General features: G+C 38.7%; 2 protein-coding genes across 2 annotated transcripts; both read right to left on the bottom strand.

Moving 5' to 3' along the window:
- Positions 1-1,775: 1,775 nt before the first annotated feature.
- Positions 1,776-12,404, bottom strand: LOC145481136 (D-glucuronyl C5-epimerase B-like). The gene is made up of 2 exons (XM_081459532.1): positions 11,282-12,404; positions 1,776-2,932 (listed from the first exon to the last, which is right to left on the bottom strand). Exons 1-2 carry the CDS (start codon positions 12,075-12,077, stop codon positions 1,908-1,910), a joined length of 1,821 nt encoding a protein of 606 aa, XP_081315658.1. The 5' UTR covers positions 12,078-12,404; the 3' UTR covers positions 1,776-1,907.
- Positions 12,405-13,172: 768 nt separating this feature from the next.
- LOC145481135 (hyaluronidase-1-like) lies at positions 13,173-21,879 on the bottom strand. Its single transcript, XM_081459531.1, has 6 exons — positions 20,599-21,879; positions 19,904-20,269; positions 18,681-18,917; positions 17,814-18,153; positions 16,769-17,045; positions 13,173-15,905 (listed from the first exon to the last, which is right to left on the bottom strand). Exons 1-6 carry the CDS (start codon positions 20,953-20,955, stop codon positions 15,623-15,625), a joined length of 1,860 nt encoding a protein of 619 aa, XP_081315657.1. The 5' UTR covers positions 20,956-21,879; the 3' UTR covers positions 13,173-15,622.
- Between the last annotated feature and the right edge of the window lie 1,311 nt (positions 21,880-23,190).

Below are 23,190 nucleotides of genomic sequence, written 5' to 3'. Positions count from 1 at the left end.
TGGAAAGCCCTGGATAATGCAATTCGAGAGTTTTCATTAGCTTAGCCATCGTGGTATATGAGCCATAATATCACGCTCTACAAATATGGTAAGCGTACGCGAGATTTTTTTTTGGGTGTTTTTATTTTTTTTTTTTTTTTCAGTCCAGTTTTCTGTAATATTGGGGCGTTGGGCGTTCTGTAATATTGGGGCGTTTTTAATAAAACAATCAATCCACTCGCGCTTGTTGGATATGAGGTCATTATACCGAACTCAGCGCTACGCGCCTCGTTGGCTATCTACCATTTCATATCCAACAAGCGCCAGTGGAATAATTGTTACGTAACCATCCATTTGAACTCCGATAATTGGAAGATCACTTTCACAAGCGACCAAAAACTTTATGTTGAGGTAGCCGTGCTTGTGATCTGTATAGTAAATTCTAGTTATTCTTATAAAATTCGCGAACACCAAACGTGGCCAACAAAAGTAATGTAGCCTCAACGCTGAGTAACATGGCGGCGTTTTCCTCAACGTCTCGCAACATTGTTGCAATGCAAATAGACCATTTTCGTATTCCCGGCATTGCACTGGAACTGGCTTGCAACCAAGGCTAAGAATGGAAGTCGTTTCAAATGCGAATGCAACCTCGTTCCCAGGGTCTCTCATCTTACCGCCCCCTGGAGCAAGCGAAGAGAGGTAAGATGAGAGACTTTGGGAACGAGGTTGATGCGAATGACCTAAAATCTCTTTTTATGATATTTCTCCGCATGAGCCTCGATCCACTGCATGCTAGTTTCAGTCCAATACCGACAATACGAATGTGGCGGCATATTTAAAAGCGTGACTGCCCGTTTTATCACCCGTGTTGCAAGTAGCTAGTTGTGCGAAGTTAACATGACATGAAAACACAATATCGCTATTCAATTTGCAACGCAGATATGTTGCACGGCTAGTGGACAGTAAATGTTCTCCGTATTACTCGGCCTTTTAGATGCCGTTCCGTTGGACTGTCACGCAACACTAAATTCCTCCTCTCATAAACAAATATTGCGTAACATGGGAAATAAACGGCCACTAACATTAACAAGAATGCAGTGGTAAGTCACAACCATTTAGTCACAACGGTGTGTTCGTATTAGTTTCAAACTGCACTAAATTTCGACACGATCATGTAGGAGCGGTCGTTTAACTTGATCAAAAACAATCATACTTAATTTTTTTTCTTAGAAATTGTGGGAAGTAGTATCCAAGATGCAGTTTTCTGGCTTGTAAGTACTCAGAGAGTCTCATTGTCATGATCAGGGCACATATAATCCATCTTTGGTAATGCCGTTAACTCTAAAACGAGTACAATATAAAACAGTACCTGCACACGATAAAAGCGATTATGAGTTTACCAAAAATATATCAAAAACATTTCGGGGCAGTCACCAAGCCACAAAAGTAAAACAAGAAAGTATATATACGTCTGTGCATAACGAAATTCAAGAAATCAGATTACAATATTGGTATGCCGCTTAATGTTTCAAAGTAAACCAGAAGATTAACACTGCGAAAATTGCTCCTTCGACTGAAAACAGAAGCGAAATTGCACAGTGATGACGTTGGCCCACCCAAGACCCGAGTGACTCTGATTGGTTGAAATAAATACAAATCAACAAGGGACCAATCAGAAGCAGTCCTCAGACCTGAGCAGTGCCACGTCATAAGAATTGAATTTTTTAGTACGTTGCTGATAAACCTCTTTCGCTAAGAGCACCGTCTGAAAGTTGCCAAAGGGCGTGGTCCGCTTTACGGTGCAATAAATAACTTCGGAAACGTCACAACGAAACCAGCGTTGAATGACCTTGAATAGTCTGTTAGATTAAGATTTCTATATCAAAGAACGTCACTGGGCTGCGGATACAAAAATCGCCGTTTTAAAGTTAATTGTGTTTCGCTCTCTTTCCTTTAGCGTAACCTTCCCATCGATTTGCTGTTGTTCTTAAAATGGGATCCCGGTCGATATTCGCCAAAAACGATAACAGACTAACGTGTAAAGTGTGATAATCCCACCTAGCCAAATTTGGCGCGGTGCGCATGGTCACATGACGCAGGTCATAAAAGCTGCCCGAGCCACTGTCATAGAGGGGCAGCATGGCTTTTAACGAGCGCATGCCCTGATCAAACAACTCCGCTGCCTCGGTGCCGTGCTGCGGGCCCGCAGTGAGCTTCAAGTCATATAGTCCAAGGAGCGAGTAGATGAAGCCGTTAAGAACAAACAGTGAAGGTGAGGTGGGGTATTCTTCATACCAAGGGTATTGGTTCATGAATGTGGTTAAAACACCTTTGTCCTTCGACTTGATTTTAAAGAGTTTAGTCGCCTTAAGCGCGGCTCTTAAATACACGGGGTTTTTGGTGTATAAATAGGCCCTGGTTAGCAGAGACATGCCCTGACCTTGGCCCATAGCTGAGTACCAATTCGGGAGCAGTGTTACCCCGTCAATCACTTTACGCTTCACCGTGATTGGCCAACTTCCTTGCTCGGTCTGATGACGTAAGAACCATCTTGCGGCGGCCATGAACGAGTGCGCATGAGCAGAATGCGCCAATGAAATGTTGTCAATGGAGCCTTTCCCGTGAAGCGAGATGCTCTGGATTTCGGTGAGAGACAACTTGCTTCTTTTCCCGTTCTTCGCATCAGGAACCCGTAGTCCTTTCCTCAAATCAGTATCCAAATTCCGCACAATCCTTCTCCAGCCATTCCAGTGCCCTATACCGTAGAAAATCTCCGACCCCGCCGACGAAATTAACTCGTTATTAGAGGTGTAATGTACTGTGTAGAAATCCGAATTGTCTGTTTCAATGACAATAGAAACACGCACCTCGCCGCCAAGGAGGAGGTCGAAAGCTACGATGAAATCCTTGGTCGCACTGTCCACGCTTAGAGAAATCCCTTCTCCTGTTAAGCCTAGCAGAAAGAAAATCTCCATCAGACTATCAAAACTAAAAGAATTAGCCAAGCGCTTAATTTACGCTAAATTAACCGCCGTAGCGAATTAGGAAAAGCTGACGTTTCATTTAACACTTCCCTGCTGATGCAACAGAACACTTTTTTCAGACACTAACCACTTTTCTCATATAAAACTAACACCCCTGGACTAATTGCTGTTCTTAAGATTTTCTGTGGGCTTATCCTAGGGAAGGCTTATTTTCCGAGGGATTAGGAACTTAGAATCGGAAGTACATTTGTCACGTTTCTAATATACTGTAGTCTCAGTTATTTGTTAGGTTCTCGATTTCTCGGCTATCAGTTAAAATTCCAGCCCATTATAAACTGTAAGAGACTTTGCAGATCTTGTCTCACAACTATCAGTAACAATAATGTATCATTTGTCAGCTAATTCTCAGCTAACAGTTAAACCCCATCCAAACCCACTTAAATTTGGAAGCGATGTTTCGCCTGAAAAGGTTTACCTGGTACACATAAGAATTCTGTATGACAAAGATCCCAACATACGACGATATGAAATACAAAAGAAGCTTTAAAGTCGTCCAAAAACATCATGGAAAAACACTTATGCTACATAAAATACGAAACAGAAGGAAGCTAACAACAGCAAACGATCATATCGTCCTTTTAGAGATTAAATTTTTAATCGGAGGGCTTTACTTTGTCTGAGCCATTTTTAGGGGGGCTTATTATATGCGGAATTTAAAGGTGGCTGGCAACAGTATCCTTACACGAGTTAATACTCCCACACCTTATCAAGTGATGTTACAATACTGGCATCAAATAGAGCCAAAAAATAGAGAAGCTGGTAAACTTCTCTCATGATTGTCATCCAATCTTCAGTGATCCTTAATTCAGTGAGGCTGATTGTAGCAATGTACAACACTTTCTGGAGCCTGTCCAAGAAGACTGTCAATAAAGTATCTAGAGGATATTACACGGCGGCATGACGATAGGAATTGTATTTTCGCCTCTTAAACACAATATTTTGCGGACGAGCGCAAGCCACCGTGAAATTTTCTTTTTATTAAGAGGGGGGTGAATAGGGGTATGCAAATCCGCCGATCCGTGCCTTTTTTTCGCCAAACTTGTCCCGCATCCGAAAATCTATTCACCCCCCTCTATTAATAATCCAAAAATTGACTGTTTGCAAAAATAACCGTCAAAAGCTGAAAATTACGTCATTAAAGTTCATACTAGTGAGGATATAGAAAATACCCCGACTCGGGTCCCAGATGTACTTTCGTATGAATTTTACGAGTGGTGTATTTCCAGTAAAACACTCGTGTCTTTCGCCAACCTTCGCCTTCCTTCTGGATAAAAACACTCGTTTATTTATTTCTTCGAATTTTCAGTAGTCACGGCAAATGGCAAGAGTCAAACGATTATTAACACTAGAGTAAATATTTCGCCAAACATAATCCAATGCAATGCTTGCAGTGTAAACAGGGGACAACGCCTCTCAAACACAGTGAAATCAAACGTCGGGCAAAATCTGCTTTTGGTAGTTTAAAATAAATCGTAAACCTTTCGAGCCGATTCAAGGAATTGAAGAGATAATCCTCTTCTCAACCCCCCGGCTAGTTTATGAAGCACAGTCGTTTATCGACCAGCAAAGATGAAAATAAACCAACATAAATAAAAGTCTTAGAACACGTAACAATTCTATTTGTGCATCTTGCATCGCAAAAAAAACCTCCAGTTGTACGAGTAGACTAGAGCTGTTTGTACGTAAAATTCTCGCATAGCCATTTTTAGCCTGCGGGGGAGGCAAAGCACGTTTTTTACGTTTTTCTTTTCTTCCTCGCGTTTTTTTCCTCCCTACCCTTTCCCCATTTACGCCGCCTGCAACGCAGGTGAAGCCATTTTTTCACTGTCATTCATTTCTCAAGTCGCACAAAAAAGTAAATTAGCTTTCCTCTCTCTGCAACAAGTTTCTTTGGTTGTGCACCCTGTTAGATATATTTTGAAAACGGTTTGAAAAAATATTTTCCCACGTTTTCTCCCTGAGTTATCAGCCTCTCAAGACCAATATATTTACAGAGAAGTTCCTTGTGGGATCTCTGAGAAGTGTGAACACTTTGGCCGAGAAAGTAGACACCTCAAATCGGTTTTTCAAAGCAAACGCTTCCGCAAAATAGAAAAGTCAACATGCCAATCAGTAATTTGAACACAAAATCCTCCTCATTCCACAGGCAGTCCAAGCTCTCTCTATGAACCACACAAGCAACACGATATGGCATCGAATTGTAAGGGTTTAAATGGGATTTTCTCCAAGATATCCACGGAGGTTGTTAAAAGTGAAAATTCTCAAAAAAAAAATGGGTTACCTTATTCCATACGCGTGTTGTTTGCTCCTGGTGTGGTCATTTTGCCGATTTAACTTGACTTAAGCGACTTTTTCGAATTCCGGTTTTCCCTTCATAAAGAGATTCGTCCCCCGGCCCGGGGGTGGGGGAGGGAGGGTAATTGAGTCAATTTTTACTGGGTATGTGTCGACAGCTCTCAGAACCCCTACACCACTATGGTCTATTCTGTAGCCCATTATATACTTTGGGCAAATGTAGTTTTCACGATCCCGACTGAGTCACTTTCTGTTTACGAATCTACGTGATAAAGTTAATTCTAATATGACGTGACGCATTTGTTTAATTCGGTAGAACGGTTTCACATCGATTCTTCCCATTTCTAAATCCCTACTTGCAAGAATTTTCTTCCCCAATTCACTCGTGAAAATGCGACCTTATGAAGCGGCACCATCCCCATTAGCCTATTAATAGGAAGTACCCTCCCCCCGGGGGGGAATTTGTCCACGTTTTTTACACCCCCAGCCACAAATGACCAAAGATGTCTAAAGATTTCCTTTTCTTTAGACCGCGAAATCGTTGAAACAGAAACACTTTTTGTAATAGTTGCCGCAACATATATCGGTAAAAACTTCACGTCGTTACGAAAAGTGCGCCTGTGAAATTCCATGAGAAGAATGAAATACAGCTAAATAAAAATCCATAAAATAAACAACAATCATCTCCATTTCACTCTCAAATTCACACCAGAATCAAATCGTTTCTTATTTTCCTTTCTTCAGGTTGACCTTTATCGAGCTCAAATTCCCAAATGAGAGCGGACATATGGTTGTAATTCGTTGTTTAAATGAGACGTCGACGGAATTAAACCCAGATTTACACAGGTCAAAGAAGGCAGACTTCTTCAGTCCTTGACGCAGTTTCAAACACCGAGAATACTCTCAGAGTAGAGGAGTGTTACTGCCCCAAACAAGCAGACACGCATCGAAATGCGAGTGGTTTTGCGGATTTCGCGGCTCTCGTGATCTAAACGATTCCGGACACCTGTGATAACAAGATAAAGTATTACTGCTAAATTGAAGCACTTGTTAATTGATCAGGCGTCTTGGCGCGAGATAGCGAAGACTGCCAACATATACATACTTGTCAGCGAACGTGACAAAAGACATTTGCTGTTTACACAAGTTTCTTGCCTCGTGCCGACTTGCCTCAATGAACAATTTTCAAAACTCAATGCAGAAAACAATAATTATAAACCATTCATTATCAAATCCGAAATTAATTCTCCTTTGTTGGGTTCACCGTCCCAGAGGAAAAACTCTCTTAAGTCCTAAAGATTTGGCTATGGAGCCTAGAAAACCAAGGCTTTCTTTTTCCTAGAGGTCTACGTCCGTTCTCTGTCCCAATAAAGCTACACAGCGCACTAGAGCCTTTCTGTTTTATCTCAGGCCCTGGTGTATTTTTAGGCCCGTGCCCTGGAGACCAACGCCCTAACAGACCCTGTTTTAATCTCTTCTAACATGAATACTTTTGAACTGATAAACGGCAAAATAGAAGAGATATTTGTGGTTACCCTTAATAATTACATTAATTGTGATAGAAAGAGAGGCCTGCAGGTACTATACAAGAAAGAGAATCCCTTCTCTGTACTTAAAATGGAATTGAATATCTGTCTCCCTCCTTCTTGGCATTGCCGAAGGCATCAGCAAACAAAGGGCTAAAACATTACAACACTTTGACGAACATTATACCATCAATTTAGGCTATAAGTAGTGCATCTTCTTTTCACATCTTCGCTTAAATTACTGGAATTTATTTAAATTGTGGACACTGTTAAGATATGCTCTTAAAGAACAATATTGTACCCAATGCAAAATAAATGATTTCTGTAAACACTTTGCAGCTAAGGTGTGATCGTGCTGTAATAATTATACATGTATCCAACATAAGCTGGTTATACCAAGCACATAAGTACAAGGTGAAAGAGATTTTTCACTTATTTTTTGTACCCGATTTCAAATTTTGGGTCAATGCAAATTTCTATCAAAAAACATCTTAATAAACTTCTCACAAATTTGCAGATGAAGTTTATAAATCATCTTGCCCAATTCCTTCCAAAGTAGTGTATCATAGGTGGCTTAAATATAAGTTTGGAGGAAAAGCCCAATGGCCATTTATAATCTCTTCAAAAAGGTTAACAAGACAAAGACATATGCTCTCAAACTTCCAAGGTTTTGATCCAAGTCCTAAGCAGTTTGGCCATGGAGTGACACAACAATTTATTCATCAACTCATCTTTATCCTGTTTAGCCATCAATTTCTCAGGGTTACTCAGAGAAAAAATTCTATTCTAACCACTTGGCAAAAACATGTGTAAGCTCCTTTCACTTCTTTCACAAACAACTCATTGTGAAAAGTTCTATTTCCTAACCAACTTGGGTGTTGACTACTATTAGGGTAACGGCTCAGAGGCCAACTTAGTCTGGACATTTTAATTAAACTTATTCTTAGCATGTTGAAAACAAATTAAGTCTTTACACTGAAACTAAACACAAATATCTGATCCAGCCTTATCTTCACAGAATTAAGAATCTACTTATCAGAAAATGGTAGCTACATATTTTACCCTCTGTTGCTCTGTCTTAACAATTCCAGTTGCTGCAAGAAAATTCCTTGATATCAGATTCTGAGGGCTTTCATTGAATCAAATATCTGATGAAATGTAGTCAGTCATCATTCTTTGTCCTCATTAGAATTAAATTCTCGACACATTCTTCCAATTTAAACGGCAAATCAAGAATTTTTAATTGCAGTTATTCGCCCTTTGAGACAGCAAATAATTTCACTATTTGGTTCCTGATTTTAATTTGTACGCTCTCTCTGAATGACAGATTCTCCACAACACGACTCCAGTGTCAGCTAAAAAAGTGTTTTACTCAGGGCCAAAGTTAACTGGACAGGAGTGTGAGTGATTTTGTGCCTGTTCTTCTTTTTTACACTCTGGAAGGTCTACATATATTAGTTTTTGGTTGGATTCTTTTTAAGAGATTTTTCTCTTTATTATTTACTTACAGCAATTTATTAGAGAAGTTTTATTTGTATTAGGAAACTTTATGATTTGTATATTTTTTCCTTTTCTTTTCCTATGTTAGTAATGTTAGTAAATAAATTAATAATTAAAACACTCCAGCTATGAACATTTTTAATAACGTCTTACCTGATACCATGGTAATCCTTGGCTAGTGCAGAGATATTTGTTTTAATAATACAATGTAAAATTAATATTTTCTTTTCCAATTTTAATTATCTGATTTCTTTATTGCTTTACTTTCAACTTGCTTTGGTTCATCATAATAACATGTTTATTATCATTAAAGAGTTTAATAATAGAATTTATCCACATTTGGCAGTAAAATGAATTAAATTGAAAACCATATCTCTTTGGCATAGCCACTAAAACTTGAAAACTAGGTCACTAAATAAACCAATATGATAACAACAACTGAAGATAATTGTGGCTTTAGAAATTATCTGGAATTAGTCAGTTACACAGTCGGTGGTATATTGCCTTAAATTAACATTTCTATAATTGAATACAGGTAACTGAATGCTTCAACTAATAGGCTCTTGACTATTCAATAACCCATTTACTTTTCAACATATTCCTACATTAACATTTACTTGTAGTGCAAGAACAACCTAGAGCGAAATGAAGATATACTTTTGTAACTTATTAGGAGTTACAGTAAACAAATTTAAATTTGTTGCTTCATAAATGATAATACATTGAGATTGAAATAAAGGACCTTACGTTCAGAACACATAATCTTGGAATTTCACACTCAGTTGATACAGATCTTTGCAGGAAATTGGCATACTTCCTGTGGGCAAATGTTGCCACCTCTATTTTTCACACTGATGTAATATCCTTTTATCAGAAAATCAGTTAAAAGCTTTTAGATGTTGCTAGGAAATAAAACCTCCATTCATTAACCAAGAATGTTTTCCAACATCTGCAAACAAAAGCACTGGGAAAGCAAAACCCATCTGACATCAAAAAAGTACCAGCACATATTTTTCTATGAATAAATATCCTGGAATAAAACTGTTTCATAATTTTACATAACATACTGTGTTGTATAATTTCATACTTCTCTTGAAATTCGGTCACATGCAGAGTTCAAATGGCAAGTAACTAAGTAAAAACAACTCTACCTTACACAGGACAAACATCTGAAGCTTAATGATATTTTTGCTCTTTTTCTATAGTTATAGTACTTTATCTGGTAGCAAAAATACACACTTTTGGTGTGTTTTTATGCCAAAGTTGCTCTTGTTTCAACAAAGATCAATATCATGTTGTTATTAAAATGTGTTTCCCATAAGTTTACTATGAAAACGAGTACAACAAAGACTGCTGTTTCTTGAAACTTTTGCATTAGTGGAAGATTTTCACCTTTAGAGTAAAGAGATTTTATTCAGTAAGGAAGCAAAAGAAGGGATGCTTGTATAAGCTTTGCAAACTCGCCTGTGCATCACTGGAAAAGAATACTCATGAAATGTTAATGAAAACAGATTTTTTTTCTGCTGGGATGCAAAGGTTGTGCAGAGATAAAGAGTGTTGACGAAACAAAACTTTGTGAAGCATAGCACATCTCTGCATGAGGCAAATATCTACAGTGTTTAATATTTAATAAACAATTTATACAAAGCATACTTTGCATAGATGACCCCCTTCATGTGGGGCCGCCTTCCCTGGAGAGCAACATATATACTAATAACAAAGAACGGCCAAGACACACTCTGGAACAATATCAGTTGGCGAAAATAGCAAGAGTAGTTTTGTTGACTTAGTTCAAACCAACAGAAACTTGATAACAACAATGTAAATTCACAGACCAAAAAAAAAACATTAAGAGAGATAAGGATAACACCGGTCTAGAAAGGTTTATCAAGTGGGAATCTAAAACCTGGAAACTGAGATAGTAGCTGTGCATTGTTGCTCTCAATTAATTCAGTAGTTTCTGTCGGTGAAAACTACAGAAGTGTGCCTGCTACAAGATATAAAACAAGCACCACGACTCGTAACTTCAAGAATTGTGTCACTTGATCTTTGTGTGGTACTCAAAAGAAGTTACAGCAAATTAGTTTGGCAGACACCTCCCACACAGCTCAAATCGGTTTTGAAAGGAAAAAAATAGTCAGTCATTTATCGCGATCTGCGGTGGTATCAAATTTTTGTACATTCTTTGTGACGCTTCAAGGATCTTGCGCAGGGAGCCGATGTAACTTTTCTTTAAATGATTAAAAGCACATTAAACACGGTAGGGGAAAGCAGTATTTCTTCGTCTCCTCGTTGGCACATTTTTTTATACTCTTGAACCTCAATTATGTGCGATCGAGTTATCACATAAGAAAATCACAAGGCAGATTCCCAGATAAAGGTTGCTTATCTTGAGCAAGAAACTTTGGAATTTGTTTACATAGGACATCTTCTCCGCGCATTTGATTAACGAACAGTATTCTTTATAAACTACAATGATTAGACACCCTAAAATGAATGGAAAGGTTCTTTTGCCATAATCTTAACTCGTTTGGGTGTCGATATTTCATCTTTTAAAAGACTTAAGAAATGGAAATCCGATTGAAGCGAAAGACAAGGGGTTCGTGCTTTGATAATGTTTACCTAGCTTTTGTCGGTGCCATAGAAAGATTGTACCGGATATTTTAATACGCTTGGAGAGAAATTAAAAAACAAACAGATTACCCAACGAAAGGAAATCGCTACTTTTGTCCTAAAATAAAAGTTCTCAGATTGCAAACTAAAATGAACACAACCAAAATCTCAAGTGTCGCTAATTTGCATCCGAGAGAGGTGCAATGAATTACAACTGGTGTTAAAATTAAAGTCACGCCGAGCTGTCACCTAGAAAATCCAAAAATAATTCTTACCCCAACAAAAGCGCACACAAAAGCGAGCAACGATAAATCAAAAGCTTACCTGCCGTGGAAAACTGGAAGACTCTTGAATTTTGCTCTTTATCAAACACATTAACCATCTGTGCGCCCTTCGCCGCGACCCAGTTCCAGTTGACATCTGAGACACTTTCAGCATCTTCGAAGATTTTCTCCTTGCCATCCGAGTCACCTTCGATTTGTAATATATTGTAGTGCGAGAGACCATATTGCGCGATTTGAATAGGATAAAAATGTCCCTTTGAGTACCACTGCGATGAAACGGGCACCTCTTCGACACCGCTAATGCATTTAACTCGAGTGCGACCTTCGACATGATAAGTTTCAAACCAGAGAAACGGGCCTTTCGTCTCGTAAACACTTCCCGGTTTCATTGAATGAACTTCTGAATAGGAATGCCGCCAATCCAAGACAGTTCTTCCATCTACCTCTTGAAGTTCGCCATAAATATCAAAATACTCCTTTACGAAAGTAAACGGAACGAACGCTTCGCTCCCCACGAGTCTCCCGTCCAATTTCTTTTCGCCGTTTACCACCACGTCAATTCGCTCGTCGCTTGGGCAAACGTTTCGGTCTGCGGGTTTATTTAATTCCGTCCCTATGCTTTGCTCGTCTTCTTCATTGCTTGTTTTAGCAATTACTTTAGAGCAATCTAAGACTGTTTGTGGCACACCTCTTATCTGTTCGAGTTTCTTTGTGGGGCTATTTGAAGGAACTTCACATCCATTCCAAAACACGTACAAAGTTAGGACGAACGTAAAACTACAGGCCAAAAATAACTTCAGCGAAGGTTTGTGCAGACAAAACGGTCCCAAACGCATTATCGAAATGCTTCATCGGAAGAGATTCCACGTCCTCGACTTCATTAAAGTTGAAATCCTGTTTATCAACATTAACCCCACATGTTTCTCTCGTATGAAGATTCATATAAATATTTCGCCCACTGCCGCCATTTTGGTTTAACGAGTCTAGTTCCAGTCTCCCTCTAGAATGTGATAATGTCCGCACATCTTCTCAAATTTCTCAGTCGATACAATCTTTATCCTCGTTGAAAGCGAAATGTTATCATTCCAGAGACTAAATACTATCTTTCGTGTTGTCGGCTAGATTGTGCAGCCTTTCTCGGTTGTTGTTTATTTATTCTTCTCTCTCGGGAGAAGGATGACAAGCCAAAATAAATATTATTGCTTCAGTATCAAGACTGTCCAGCTTTTTGTCTCACAAAATTGTTTTAAGGTCTCAGTGCCTGGAGCGGTGAGAGGACAAGGTAATGAAGTTATTCCTTCTGGGCAAGGAAGGAGATTATGAGAAAGAAACCACTTTTTAGCGAGCATTTCACCTAAAAATCATACAAAATTTTGACTCAGTGATAACAAATACAGTCATTTTCATGCCATTTTACGTGTTTACATGCACTTAACTAATTTAAGTTAGAAACATTTAGATCTCCTTGTTTTGGGAAATTCGGGCCCAATAATGACGTCTAAAGAGGATTTTTATTTCACTTTAAAAGACGATTAGCCAACGGTCCATTAAAGAGATAATTGCAATTTTTCCTTCTCTGACAGAAACTCTTTCTTATCTTTTCCCAGCTGAATTTTTGTCCCGAATGAAATTTACGCAATGTGCAAGGAACTTCAGGGCAAAATATCACAAACTAGTAAAATCTTTTAACACCGATTTTTCGCCTGTAAAAGAACATTTCTACGTTCTATTGACGTTCAGGATTTTGATAAAACAATTATTTACCGACAACCTTTTAACGAAACTTCTAGATATCTAGTATTATTAGTTTAAACGGTTTAGAATCACCGACGTCACAAAACTGACACCTGCTAAAAAGATTAAGAAGATCAGCGCACATAAGCACTAAAGAACAGTTTTTCATTAGTTCTGCGTCAAGCTGTCATTACAGCTTCTTAACAAGGATAAAAATCCCTGTTTTGTTGACTTTGTTTTCTGACAGTTTTCGTGACGGTACTGTGTCTTCTGCCACGGATCACTGGCGGTTAAGTTCAGTTGTATTTGTAGTCTTTCAGTTTTTGTAATTCCTTTATTTTTTTAACTGCTTGCCGTTCAAAACTGGGACCCCTCAGTTATATTAATCGACTTAAGCAAGAGATATTCTCTTGACTTAAGCTAGTCGTAAGACGCTCAGGCCGTTTCCTTCTCAAATCAAAGACCACAAAAATTTCAGGTGAGGGTGGGGGTAGGGGGTAAATAGGACGTGTCCGTGTTATATGTCTCATATGAGGTGTTGTAAGGAGAAGTTGGACTGTGTTAGTATCTACAATTTACGGTAGCTTGATTCGACACAGTGTCGTCCCTAATTCGCACAGACTCTTTGCCAAAGGCGCAGTTTGTCCCAGTCAGCAGTATCCACGCCAAATAATAATGGCGGCGTTCTACTAAATACCACTTTCCGAGATAAAGTGCTGATTACATTAAAGAACGTCATCATTAAATTTCAAACGAAGTATATGTTCAGCCGGCTTTTAAGTAAAGAAAAGTTTGAAATTCCAGCGCAAGAAAGTTTATACCGCAACAGAACATTGACGCTGGTTTGCTGAAATTGTACTGGGTTGAAAAATTAACTTCCAAGCACAAAACTAAACGGCCCGGGTTTTTTTTCCTACAAAATCACTAATTAAACATCCATAAACTAGGTGGCGACTAAACCATCGCTCAATGCCGAGGATATAAATATAAAACTTGAAAATTTGCTAAAAATAGTGGTAACATACCCTGCCGGTCGGTCGCGCGCCTGTTTTCTTATTGGTAAAGCCCAACACTGTAAACATTGACCCACGCGAATGATATTATTTTTCTCTGGTATAGCATGATATTACCCTTTCTACAAAAACAACAGCAACGACACAGAGGTTAATCAACTTGCAGTTTTAATCACTTTTGATACAAAATACCCGCCATTAACGTGACCATGTAAATAAGCTTTACGTTCGGGATTATTTGAGACAAAGGTTTTGGTAACAACAGAGGTTTGTTAAACTGACATTGACGCGTCAAATGCACTGCATTAAGTTTTGCTCAAAGAGTTAAATTTGATGCATCCGGAGTTTTCGAGTTCCCAAGAGAAAATACTTCCTGATCACACTGATTCAAAGGATAAAGAATTCACCTCGCAAACAGACACTGTACTAACTTGTCAATCTTGAGACAAACCAAATTTTTGCTAAGCTTCGCTACAAGGGTCCTCTTGCACCCTTAAACTGAATTTTGTCACTTTGTCAAAACCTGGGCTTTTTTTTTTCTTAACTTATAAAATACCTTCTTGTCCGGCATTAACAGAAAGATGTCGACATGATTCTTCATATCGACTGTCACTGGCCCTGCCGTGGTCAGCCTGTCGGACCGGCCAAGAAAAACACTTACCAACGCACAAGGCAAACAATTTAAAAAACAAAACAAAACTATCTCTGTCTTCTCCAATCTCACAACTCGTACCTGTAATATCTATTACCACCTCGTTGGTGTTTTTCTACCTTATTTCCTTCACTTTGAAAATAATTTACCGCGTTAAAAATGTTCTCTAATATATTTTCGTGACTCTTACGTAACTAAGTGTAGCCAAGAGCTTGGCTTAAAAGGCAAAGCTCGTGTTTCAGGCAGTGATCTGGGGACAGAAAAATAGAACTCGATATGTGTGACCTTGGCAAGTGACTGTTAATGAGCTCTAATCTGTAACCACATCTAGACTTCACGGACAGTTCCATAAATATGTTATGTTACCAGGATCAATTCTCTAGGCGAAGCTCACGGATGTCACAACCGTGAACTTCGCGGAGTGCTCTATGCTCTAGATATACTGTTATAGAAACAGCACAGCGAAAGAAAAGGTCAAAATTGACGTCGAATTGGGCCAAGAGATTCTTTTACGCTAAATTCGGTTATTTGAATGTAGTTTTATGTCTCTCTTGGTCAGTACGGGGACAGACGACACAGGCATTTGTCGATGGGTAACAGACAGCGCTTAAAGCGGGGTTGTTAAGTTTTCTATGTGGTACAGTTTTAACAACAGAACCCCTCTAACGACCTTTCTTTTGGTGTAAAGGAAAGCCAGTCATTCATTTTCGTAGGAAACCCTTTTATCTGAGCAGATTTTTTGTTCGACCCCTTGGTAGTCCATTAAGTTGTAGATATAAAAATTGTTCACACTGCTGCAGCTGCTGCTGCTGTTGTTGTTGTTGTTTATCTGTCATCCTTGTCCCCAAGAGAGATCAGTCGTGGACGCCGCTAGCGCTATTCTTTCCGCGTTTTAATTTTCAAACATTGCATTTCAACTAATTCAAATTCAACTTGTTTGCTCTCCACCTTCACGAAAGCAATTTTGTTATCCAGTGAGTGTTCAATCGTCCCCGCGTGGAATATCTTCATCTTCTTCCACTCTCTTACGAATGTTGCAGTAATAATAACTCATAATGAAAGCTGACGACACGAGGAGCGCTGACGCAAGAGACACACAAATGAACACCACATAGGTGTGAGGGAAGTGAAAGCTGCTGGTGTAAGCCGCGGGACTCTCTTTCATGATCTCACAGTCCGTATTCTCTGGTGAAGATTCATTACAGCGCATGTTCAGTTTATTTGGCGCCAGGGCTCCCTTGACTGCTGTTTGAGTAAAACTGGGACTAATGAAACAAAAAACAAAATCAGACAGAGTTTGAATCTGAGAGGGAGAGCTTTTCTGTAAAAAGCTGTTGAAAATGGAGTAACAATATTGGCGCTTAAAGTCTTTTTCACTTCGTTTGACTCATTATTCATACGCGAGGAAATTAATTGGTGTACAGCGATGAAAGGTGTGTAACTGAAAGCCAAAAAAACAAAAAAAGAAACAATGCACAACACTCCTCTATCGCTATGTGAAGTATGTATGTCTCATTATATGGTCTTGTAGACCGATGGGTAATTCTTGCTCCAACACTGATGGATTGTTAGCATCAGACTAACTCCAGTTTTCGTTGCATGAAGCTACTTGACTGAGCCACTCTGTACGGAGTGCAAGGTAAAGTTTGCATCACACCAAAGTGCCCCATATCCTCACAGTTTTCCCCGGTTTCGGTAGCAAGAAGCGACTAGAAGTATTTCTACTCCCCCTGAATGGGACACTAGGCCACTGCAGTGTTACCCCTAGTATTAAATTTGCCAGTACCCATTTATACAACAGGGTGGAGAGAGGCACGGTGGGAGCGAAATGTCTTGCCTAAGAGTACAACACCATGACTTTGGCAAAGCCTCAAACCCAAACCACCCAATCCAGAATCCAGGACACATACCATCTCCAAGCCATCGCACTTCCCCAAGAGTAGACTTAACATTGGACTCATTAGTGGCGGATCCAGACCTTGAGCTAAGGGGTGGGGGGGGGGGGGTGGTTTTTTTTTGTTTGCCTGCCGGCTTTTCTTCCTTCTGTGCTTTCTTCTTTTTTTACCAAAAATAAAGGGAGTGGGGTCTCTCCACTAGATCCGCCACTGCTCATATATATTTATCCTACCTATCACTATATTGGTCATGGTAGTGTAACCCACTGGTAGCCACTACTCCCCCCTCAGTATTCTTCTGTTCTTGAGGAGCCTTGTTTACTTCCACTGCTGAATCTGAGGTGGACATGAAAACCACAAAGTCTTTAGCATTCGAAGAGTTGCGTGGCCGAGAATTGAGAAATATCTTCTTTGATCCTGTAGCGTTGAGAAGTGCAAGTTCTTTCATCAAAAACGTTCTTTGTTTGGAGTCCAATCCATGTTTATGATGTCTTTTATTTGCTTGGTTATCTGAAATGTAATGGAAACATAAAGCTTCAGGTATGCACTGGGCTAGAAAAAAGTTGTGAAAAGAATTTTTTTGCCAAAACACCGAATCAAATGAGAACTTTAGTTGACAAGAGTTCAAAGTTTGGCAGTCATTCGACCACCAATTTCATCAACCCTCAGCCATTTGCACCACCTCAATTTTTTACGAGATTTGTATACTCTAAGCTTGCTTAAGTACATGCTGATAAAAGTTGAATGATGCAGTTAATGAGATATATATATTTAGTGTTAGTCTAAAACACTCTCTACTTTATCAATTAGCATTCTCTCATTAATACTTAATATTTCATTCTGGTAATATTTGGTATGGTACATGCATTCTCATACAGAGACAACAACAACAACCAACCATTTTATTTTGCCAGATTTACAAGAAAAGAAAAAACAGCATAAGGGCAATTAACTTGATTAGACAAGAAAAAACTAAAGCTGAATAGATAGAAACTACTCTGAAAACTAAACAAGCTGAGTAGATAGAAAAAATTAACATGCTTAACCTTGGTTGCAACATGCATAAACAAAGAGGGAAAAAGTGCACACCCACAAAAAAAAAAAGATCAAAATACAAACAAAATGAAAAGAGACAGTCATGATTGCTGTGTATCTCCCAGACAAAATGCTGTGATGAAGTTTATAAACATGTACTTCAGTTAAATAAATTTGTTTTGCTTGTTGATGGTTTTAAAATTCATATTTGAAACATGGAGCAAAGTTTTTATTTACATGTACCTTTTTGTTTGTGGACTGCAGAGTGTTGTCGTATGCTCGGAGAAAACAATTTGGGCGATCCTTTGCATGTTCGTCCATACAAACTTGGCTCGTCAGATACCCACCTTGACGAAATCAATCTTCTATCAACACACCGCCCTCTGCCATTACATTTTTTCTCACTGCAGGTCTCCAATTGATGCCTCAGAGATTCAAAGTAAGGACCAAGTTTTGTTTTAATGTAGTTATTAAGTTCTTGGCATACAGCAGGAGAGGTGTTTTCATCACGCCTATTACCCCACATGACCACACCCGCTGCACCCATATCAGCTGCCTGGCCAATTGAATTGCGCAGATCAATCTAAAAGAGCAGCCAGATAATAATAAAACTCAGTACAAAGAAGAAAAAGTGGAAATACCGAAAAGGAGTTTCTGTCAGTTCACTTTAGGAGTGGGAGCATTACAGACTGAAGCAAATGTTCCCCTATTTTATGAACTCTATTGGACTGTCGCTAAATGTTCCTGGCCTCCAAGGCAGTTTGAAAGAATGCTCCAGAAATAGTAGTGAAGGCAAGGTTAAATTTATATCAAGCCAAAGCGACCCATTTTGCCGAGACTTCTCTCTGTTTCCACAGCAGAGCAACTAGGAGTATTTCTCTTCCCTTTGGATGACATGACACTTGTCCATCGTAAGGTTATCCACCCCTGATATTAAATTTGTTGGCACACATTTATACGCATGGTGGAGAGAGGAAGTTTTAAGTGCCATCACGCTTTCCACTACTGTTCTCAAAAAGGAAAAACATGTCCTACATGTCAGTTTTGTTTGCAGAAGAAATGTTAGGTAGTGTAAATGACACAATGACACAAAATTCAATAAATTCTTACATCAGTGAGGTAGTCAAACTCCAGTGGTTTTCCTTCATACAAATGTCGAAAATAAGGAAACACAGGTACTCTTCTATTTTTTTCCTTTGAAACCCATGTTGCTAGTCTGAATGCTTCTTCCAGTCGGCCATATGCAAATGCTTTGTTTGACGACTGCTGATCATACAAATAAACCGATGGATAGAGAGCAGTGCTGCTTGAAAACAACCATTTCAATTTGTTGTTCAGTTCTTGGTTCTGAAAACAAATGAATTTAGTTTGTAAAGTGAAGAAAGGATTCTTTCAGTTGTGTTTGCAAAATCATGGGATTTGAGTCCATGGACTCTACATTATATAAACCTCATTTTGACATTATCTGTTCTGAGAGGCAAAGAGTGTTCTGAGAGTGAAGCTGGAGGAAACCTGTGATCTTTAAGGGAGAGATAATGTGCAAAACAAAATGTCCATGCATATTCTTTAAGCCAGAAGAAAATGACTGGGTTTAAAGCTGCTTGTTTTAAAAGACCAATTTAAATGTATTGCTGTTCTGTGCAAACTTTTCAGTTCTATGCCTTTCAACAATTATATTGGGATGAAAACTAATACACGAACATAAAACACGACATTCGAAAACTGAGGAATACCACTTGGAGGAAATCACTAGCCAGAACCACTGGGAATTCTTCAGTCTTGGCTGTATCATGTGAAATGTTTGGACCAATTAGGTGTGAGAAGATTTGATGCTTTTTAACAGTGATAGTAAATCATGATCAATGTAGTTACATAGAAATTTTCAACTATGCTATGCATCACTGACAATTCACTCTGTAAGACATTAGTGTTCAAAACTTGATCTTGCACTCCAATAGTAAATGTCAAATTAGTATATAACGGTTGCCAAAGATGCATCATGCACATGCCTGATAAGTCAAAAAACAATTAATATTGACTATATACCAGTTAACGACAAGGAAATTGAAGTTGCTTCAAAATAACAAGCAACCACACATTTCTATGGTTTAGTTTTGCAAATATCGACCACTGGGATATTGCAAGAACACTCATTTTGCAAATAATTTATCTTTGGCTCCTGATCAACAAACTCACCTTGCATGATTCTTATATCCATATGTTTTTGTAAGCATAAGTGCATAAACGTTTAATTAATTTTTCCATCTCTCACATGACGACGATTCCAGAGTGCAAAGTTAACTATGCCAAAAAATTATATAAGATGCACCCACCTCATGAGAGCAGCGGTAATTTGTATCACTTTTCCCGAAACAATCAGGGAATCCATAGAAGCCCCACAGTCCTTTGGGTCTCAGCTGTCTTGCTAACTTTATAGTACTTTCCATTAACCCACGGGCAGATTGTTCAAATTCTTGTTTTGCTTCTTCAATCACTTCTTCCATTGTCCACTCTGGGTGTTTTTCTTGAACAAGTTCAATTGATCTGCTTTGGTAGATTCTTTTTGAGTCAAAATTCCTGTCCCATGTTGGGCGCCAGCCTTCCCAATCAATAATTGCCAAACCACTATAATTTGGGTCTGGAATTTTTCTAATAACGTCTTTTTTCATTTTCTTCAGATGTGCAGCTAAATTTATCAGCTGAAAATTAAGAAAACATTTATTACAGCATGTCATAATATCAAATGTTTTGGATTTCAGTCTAGGAAATTAATAGCTACTTGAGAGTAATGTACACAAATGACCTCAATTGACTGAAGGGTTATTTTTAAGTGGGTAGTAAACATTTGTAAGATGAAAATAAACCATACAAATCCTGTAATACAATGACTGAAGACCCTAAAGAATTGAACATATTGTCTTCTATATTTCAAATTGAACAGAATACCTTGAGGCTAAAAAGAGTGAAGTTTACGAAAGAGTTAATGACCTGAAACGGGGTAAATACGGTGACATGTTTGCTTGTTTACCTGGGGCATTCCTCCATTATAGCTATTCGTTCCTTGCTCGTTCGTGAAATACGGATACAGTCCAAGCTGTGCATTATATAATACCGTAACGTATTTTCCATCCCAAGTTTGCTTCGGATTCTCGAGAATGTCAAAATCTCTTAGATTTATGTTGATGCTGTAGTTAACATAACACCCACCCGTCGGGGCGTTCCAAATCGCTACAAACGGTCGATCCTCTATCGGAAAGTCCTCGCATTTACAAAAGGAATTCTTAATATCCAAAGCATAACCAAGGAACGATACACCAGCGACTAGAAGATGAAACTGCAGTAATCGAGTTGATAGAGCCGCAAAAGGACCCTGAACATAAGACATAGTTTTTCATGTTGTTTCTGAGCTGTTTTGGGGAGCGATGGCTCGCATGGTTAAGTTCGTTTGTAGCTCATGATGTAAGAATTCCAAATATAACACAAACAGATTGAATGAGGAATCTATGAGATATCGCTACGACCAAAAATAGTGAACACTCATCACTCAGTCGCATGCTTTGTCTTCAAATAGTGGATCTGCAAATAAAAAAGCAGGGTGAATTAGGACATAAATGCCTCACACAATCACGGTGGCTACATGATCAATGATCATCATTCAAAAATTGTTTGTAAACAAGAATCTTGGCGACACTGCCGGTATCTCCGGGTAAAACGAAATCCTTATATTACGGCATCATGGTCTGGTACATAAAGCATGGCAGAGGTAAATTGCGTATCTTAAGGCCTAAATTCGAGCCGGATTTCGCCAATCTTCATTCATCGGCCATTTTCTTTTGCCCTACACTCGACACTATACTAAGGGATACATGACTCTGCCAATCGACCGCTGCCCCCCAGGAGGTAAAATGTTCCCGCGAAAAATGTCTACGTGCTTTGCCATTTAATTTTAGCGTCCGGCAAAACTGCCTTTCATTGCAAAATTAAAGAGATTCTCTTCATTCAAGAGCTAAAGCCTTCGCTTGATGTCAATGTCGCTAGTGAGAGGTTGTTGCTTTATTAGCTGTTGCTCCTCATGATGTCTAGAAATGTTAACGTACTGTATGTACTGCTGCAGATCATTTTTCCCAGTCTAGCTTCCGATTAGAATTTGAAAAATTGAAACAGCGAAGATAAAGAGCGCATAGCAGGCAAATCTCATTAAAATCAACACAACGGGTTTATGAGCTCCTGGTGTGGTACAAATTGAAAATATCTCCCACACAAAGCATTCAACCAGGCAGAAGATCTGATAGCTATGCTTTAACTCATAACGGCGCCAATAGAGGGTGATCAACTGTTTAAACGTTTGTGCAAAAGCACTGGTAAAAGCAAGAAAAGGTAATTAACGAGATAATAATACACATGAAAAAATTACTCGATTCTGATTGGCTAAGAGCAGTGCAGTTCCAGTGTAACACAGTGCAAAAAGTGTAACATCAGTGCAAATTACACATCGAAATTCTGGACTATGATTGACTGAAAGACAATAGGAACTTTTCTAAGAAAATGATATCACGTAAAATGATGACGAAAATTTTGTGCTGAAACTTTGAAAAAAGTTTTCTCAAATGAGAAAAAATGGCTTCAAGAAAGATCTTCCGGCACTTCCTCCGTGCAAATTTTTTCATGTTTATATTATTAATAAGTAATCATACGGTTTTTCTCGTTCAATTTGGAGTTAATTTGCACTTGTGAGTTTTTCAAAAAGCTGAAATTACACTCGCCGAAGCGGTTCGTGCAATTTCAACTTTTTGAAAAACTCACTCGTGCAAATTAATTCCAAATTGAACTCGAAACCGTATGATTACCTATACAAATTGCATTCTTGAAATTTCACGGAGAGGTGATTTATTTACTCACTGAATGATTTCATGATCAATTACCTCAGTTGTTATCCGCCAATTCAATTTATTTTTGGTTTGAAAGTTCCAAGATCAGTTTGGTTTCTACTTTCCTCTGTTCATTGTGTTCAACCCGGGTTGAAACTTCACGTCTTGAATACCTAGTATAATTTTTAGTTTCATACTATTATTTTTATTTGTCACATTTCAGTCTCCCGAACTGGTTTTGAGACCTTAGTACCTGTGGCAATTTAATAACGCTATCTACGTGTATCACAAACCGGAGAACTTGAAAGCTTTTCCTGTTAAATCAGAATTTTTTGTCTGTAAAAGTCCTTCAGTGGCGACAAAAGATAAAATACAGACTCAGGGGGTACTGTTTTGTACAATAATAGTTAATTATTAACACTTTTGTAACACAGTGTAACATAGCGTGAGATGAAAGACTGCTCATACCACAATGTCCAGTCAGTCAATGCATCAATCTGGACTAATCTTCTTAGCTTTAAGACGACATCGTTCAACAATGTTAAAGGAGTCCAGCTGAACTTTTAGTGGTAAAAAGCTCTTGAAGTGTCCGCTTATTGCAGGTTTTGCCCAACAAAATGGCTTGATATTGGTGTCCGCGTCCTCTTAACAGAGGTGTCCGCTGAATGCAGGTTTATTTTACAGTAGATGTGGAAAGAAAATTTAAGGACTCAAGCTGGTTTCCGCTTAATATGGGGTCTGCTTAATACAGG

The sequence above is a fragment of the Orbicella franksi genome, chromosome 3 (genome assembly GCF_964199315.1).
Source record: "Orbicella franksi chromosome 3, jaOrbFran1.1, whole genome shotgun sequence".
Lineage (NCBI taxonomy): Eukaryota > Metazoa > Cnidaria > Anthozoa > Scleractinia > Merulinidae > Orbicella > Orbicella franksi.
This window is presented reverse-complemented; position numbering and strand designations above follow the sequence as displayed.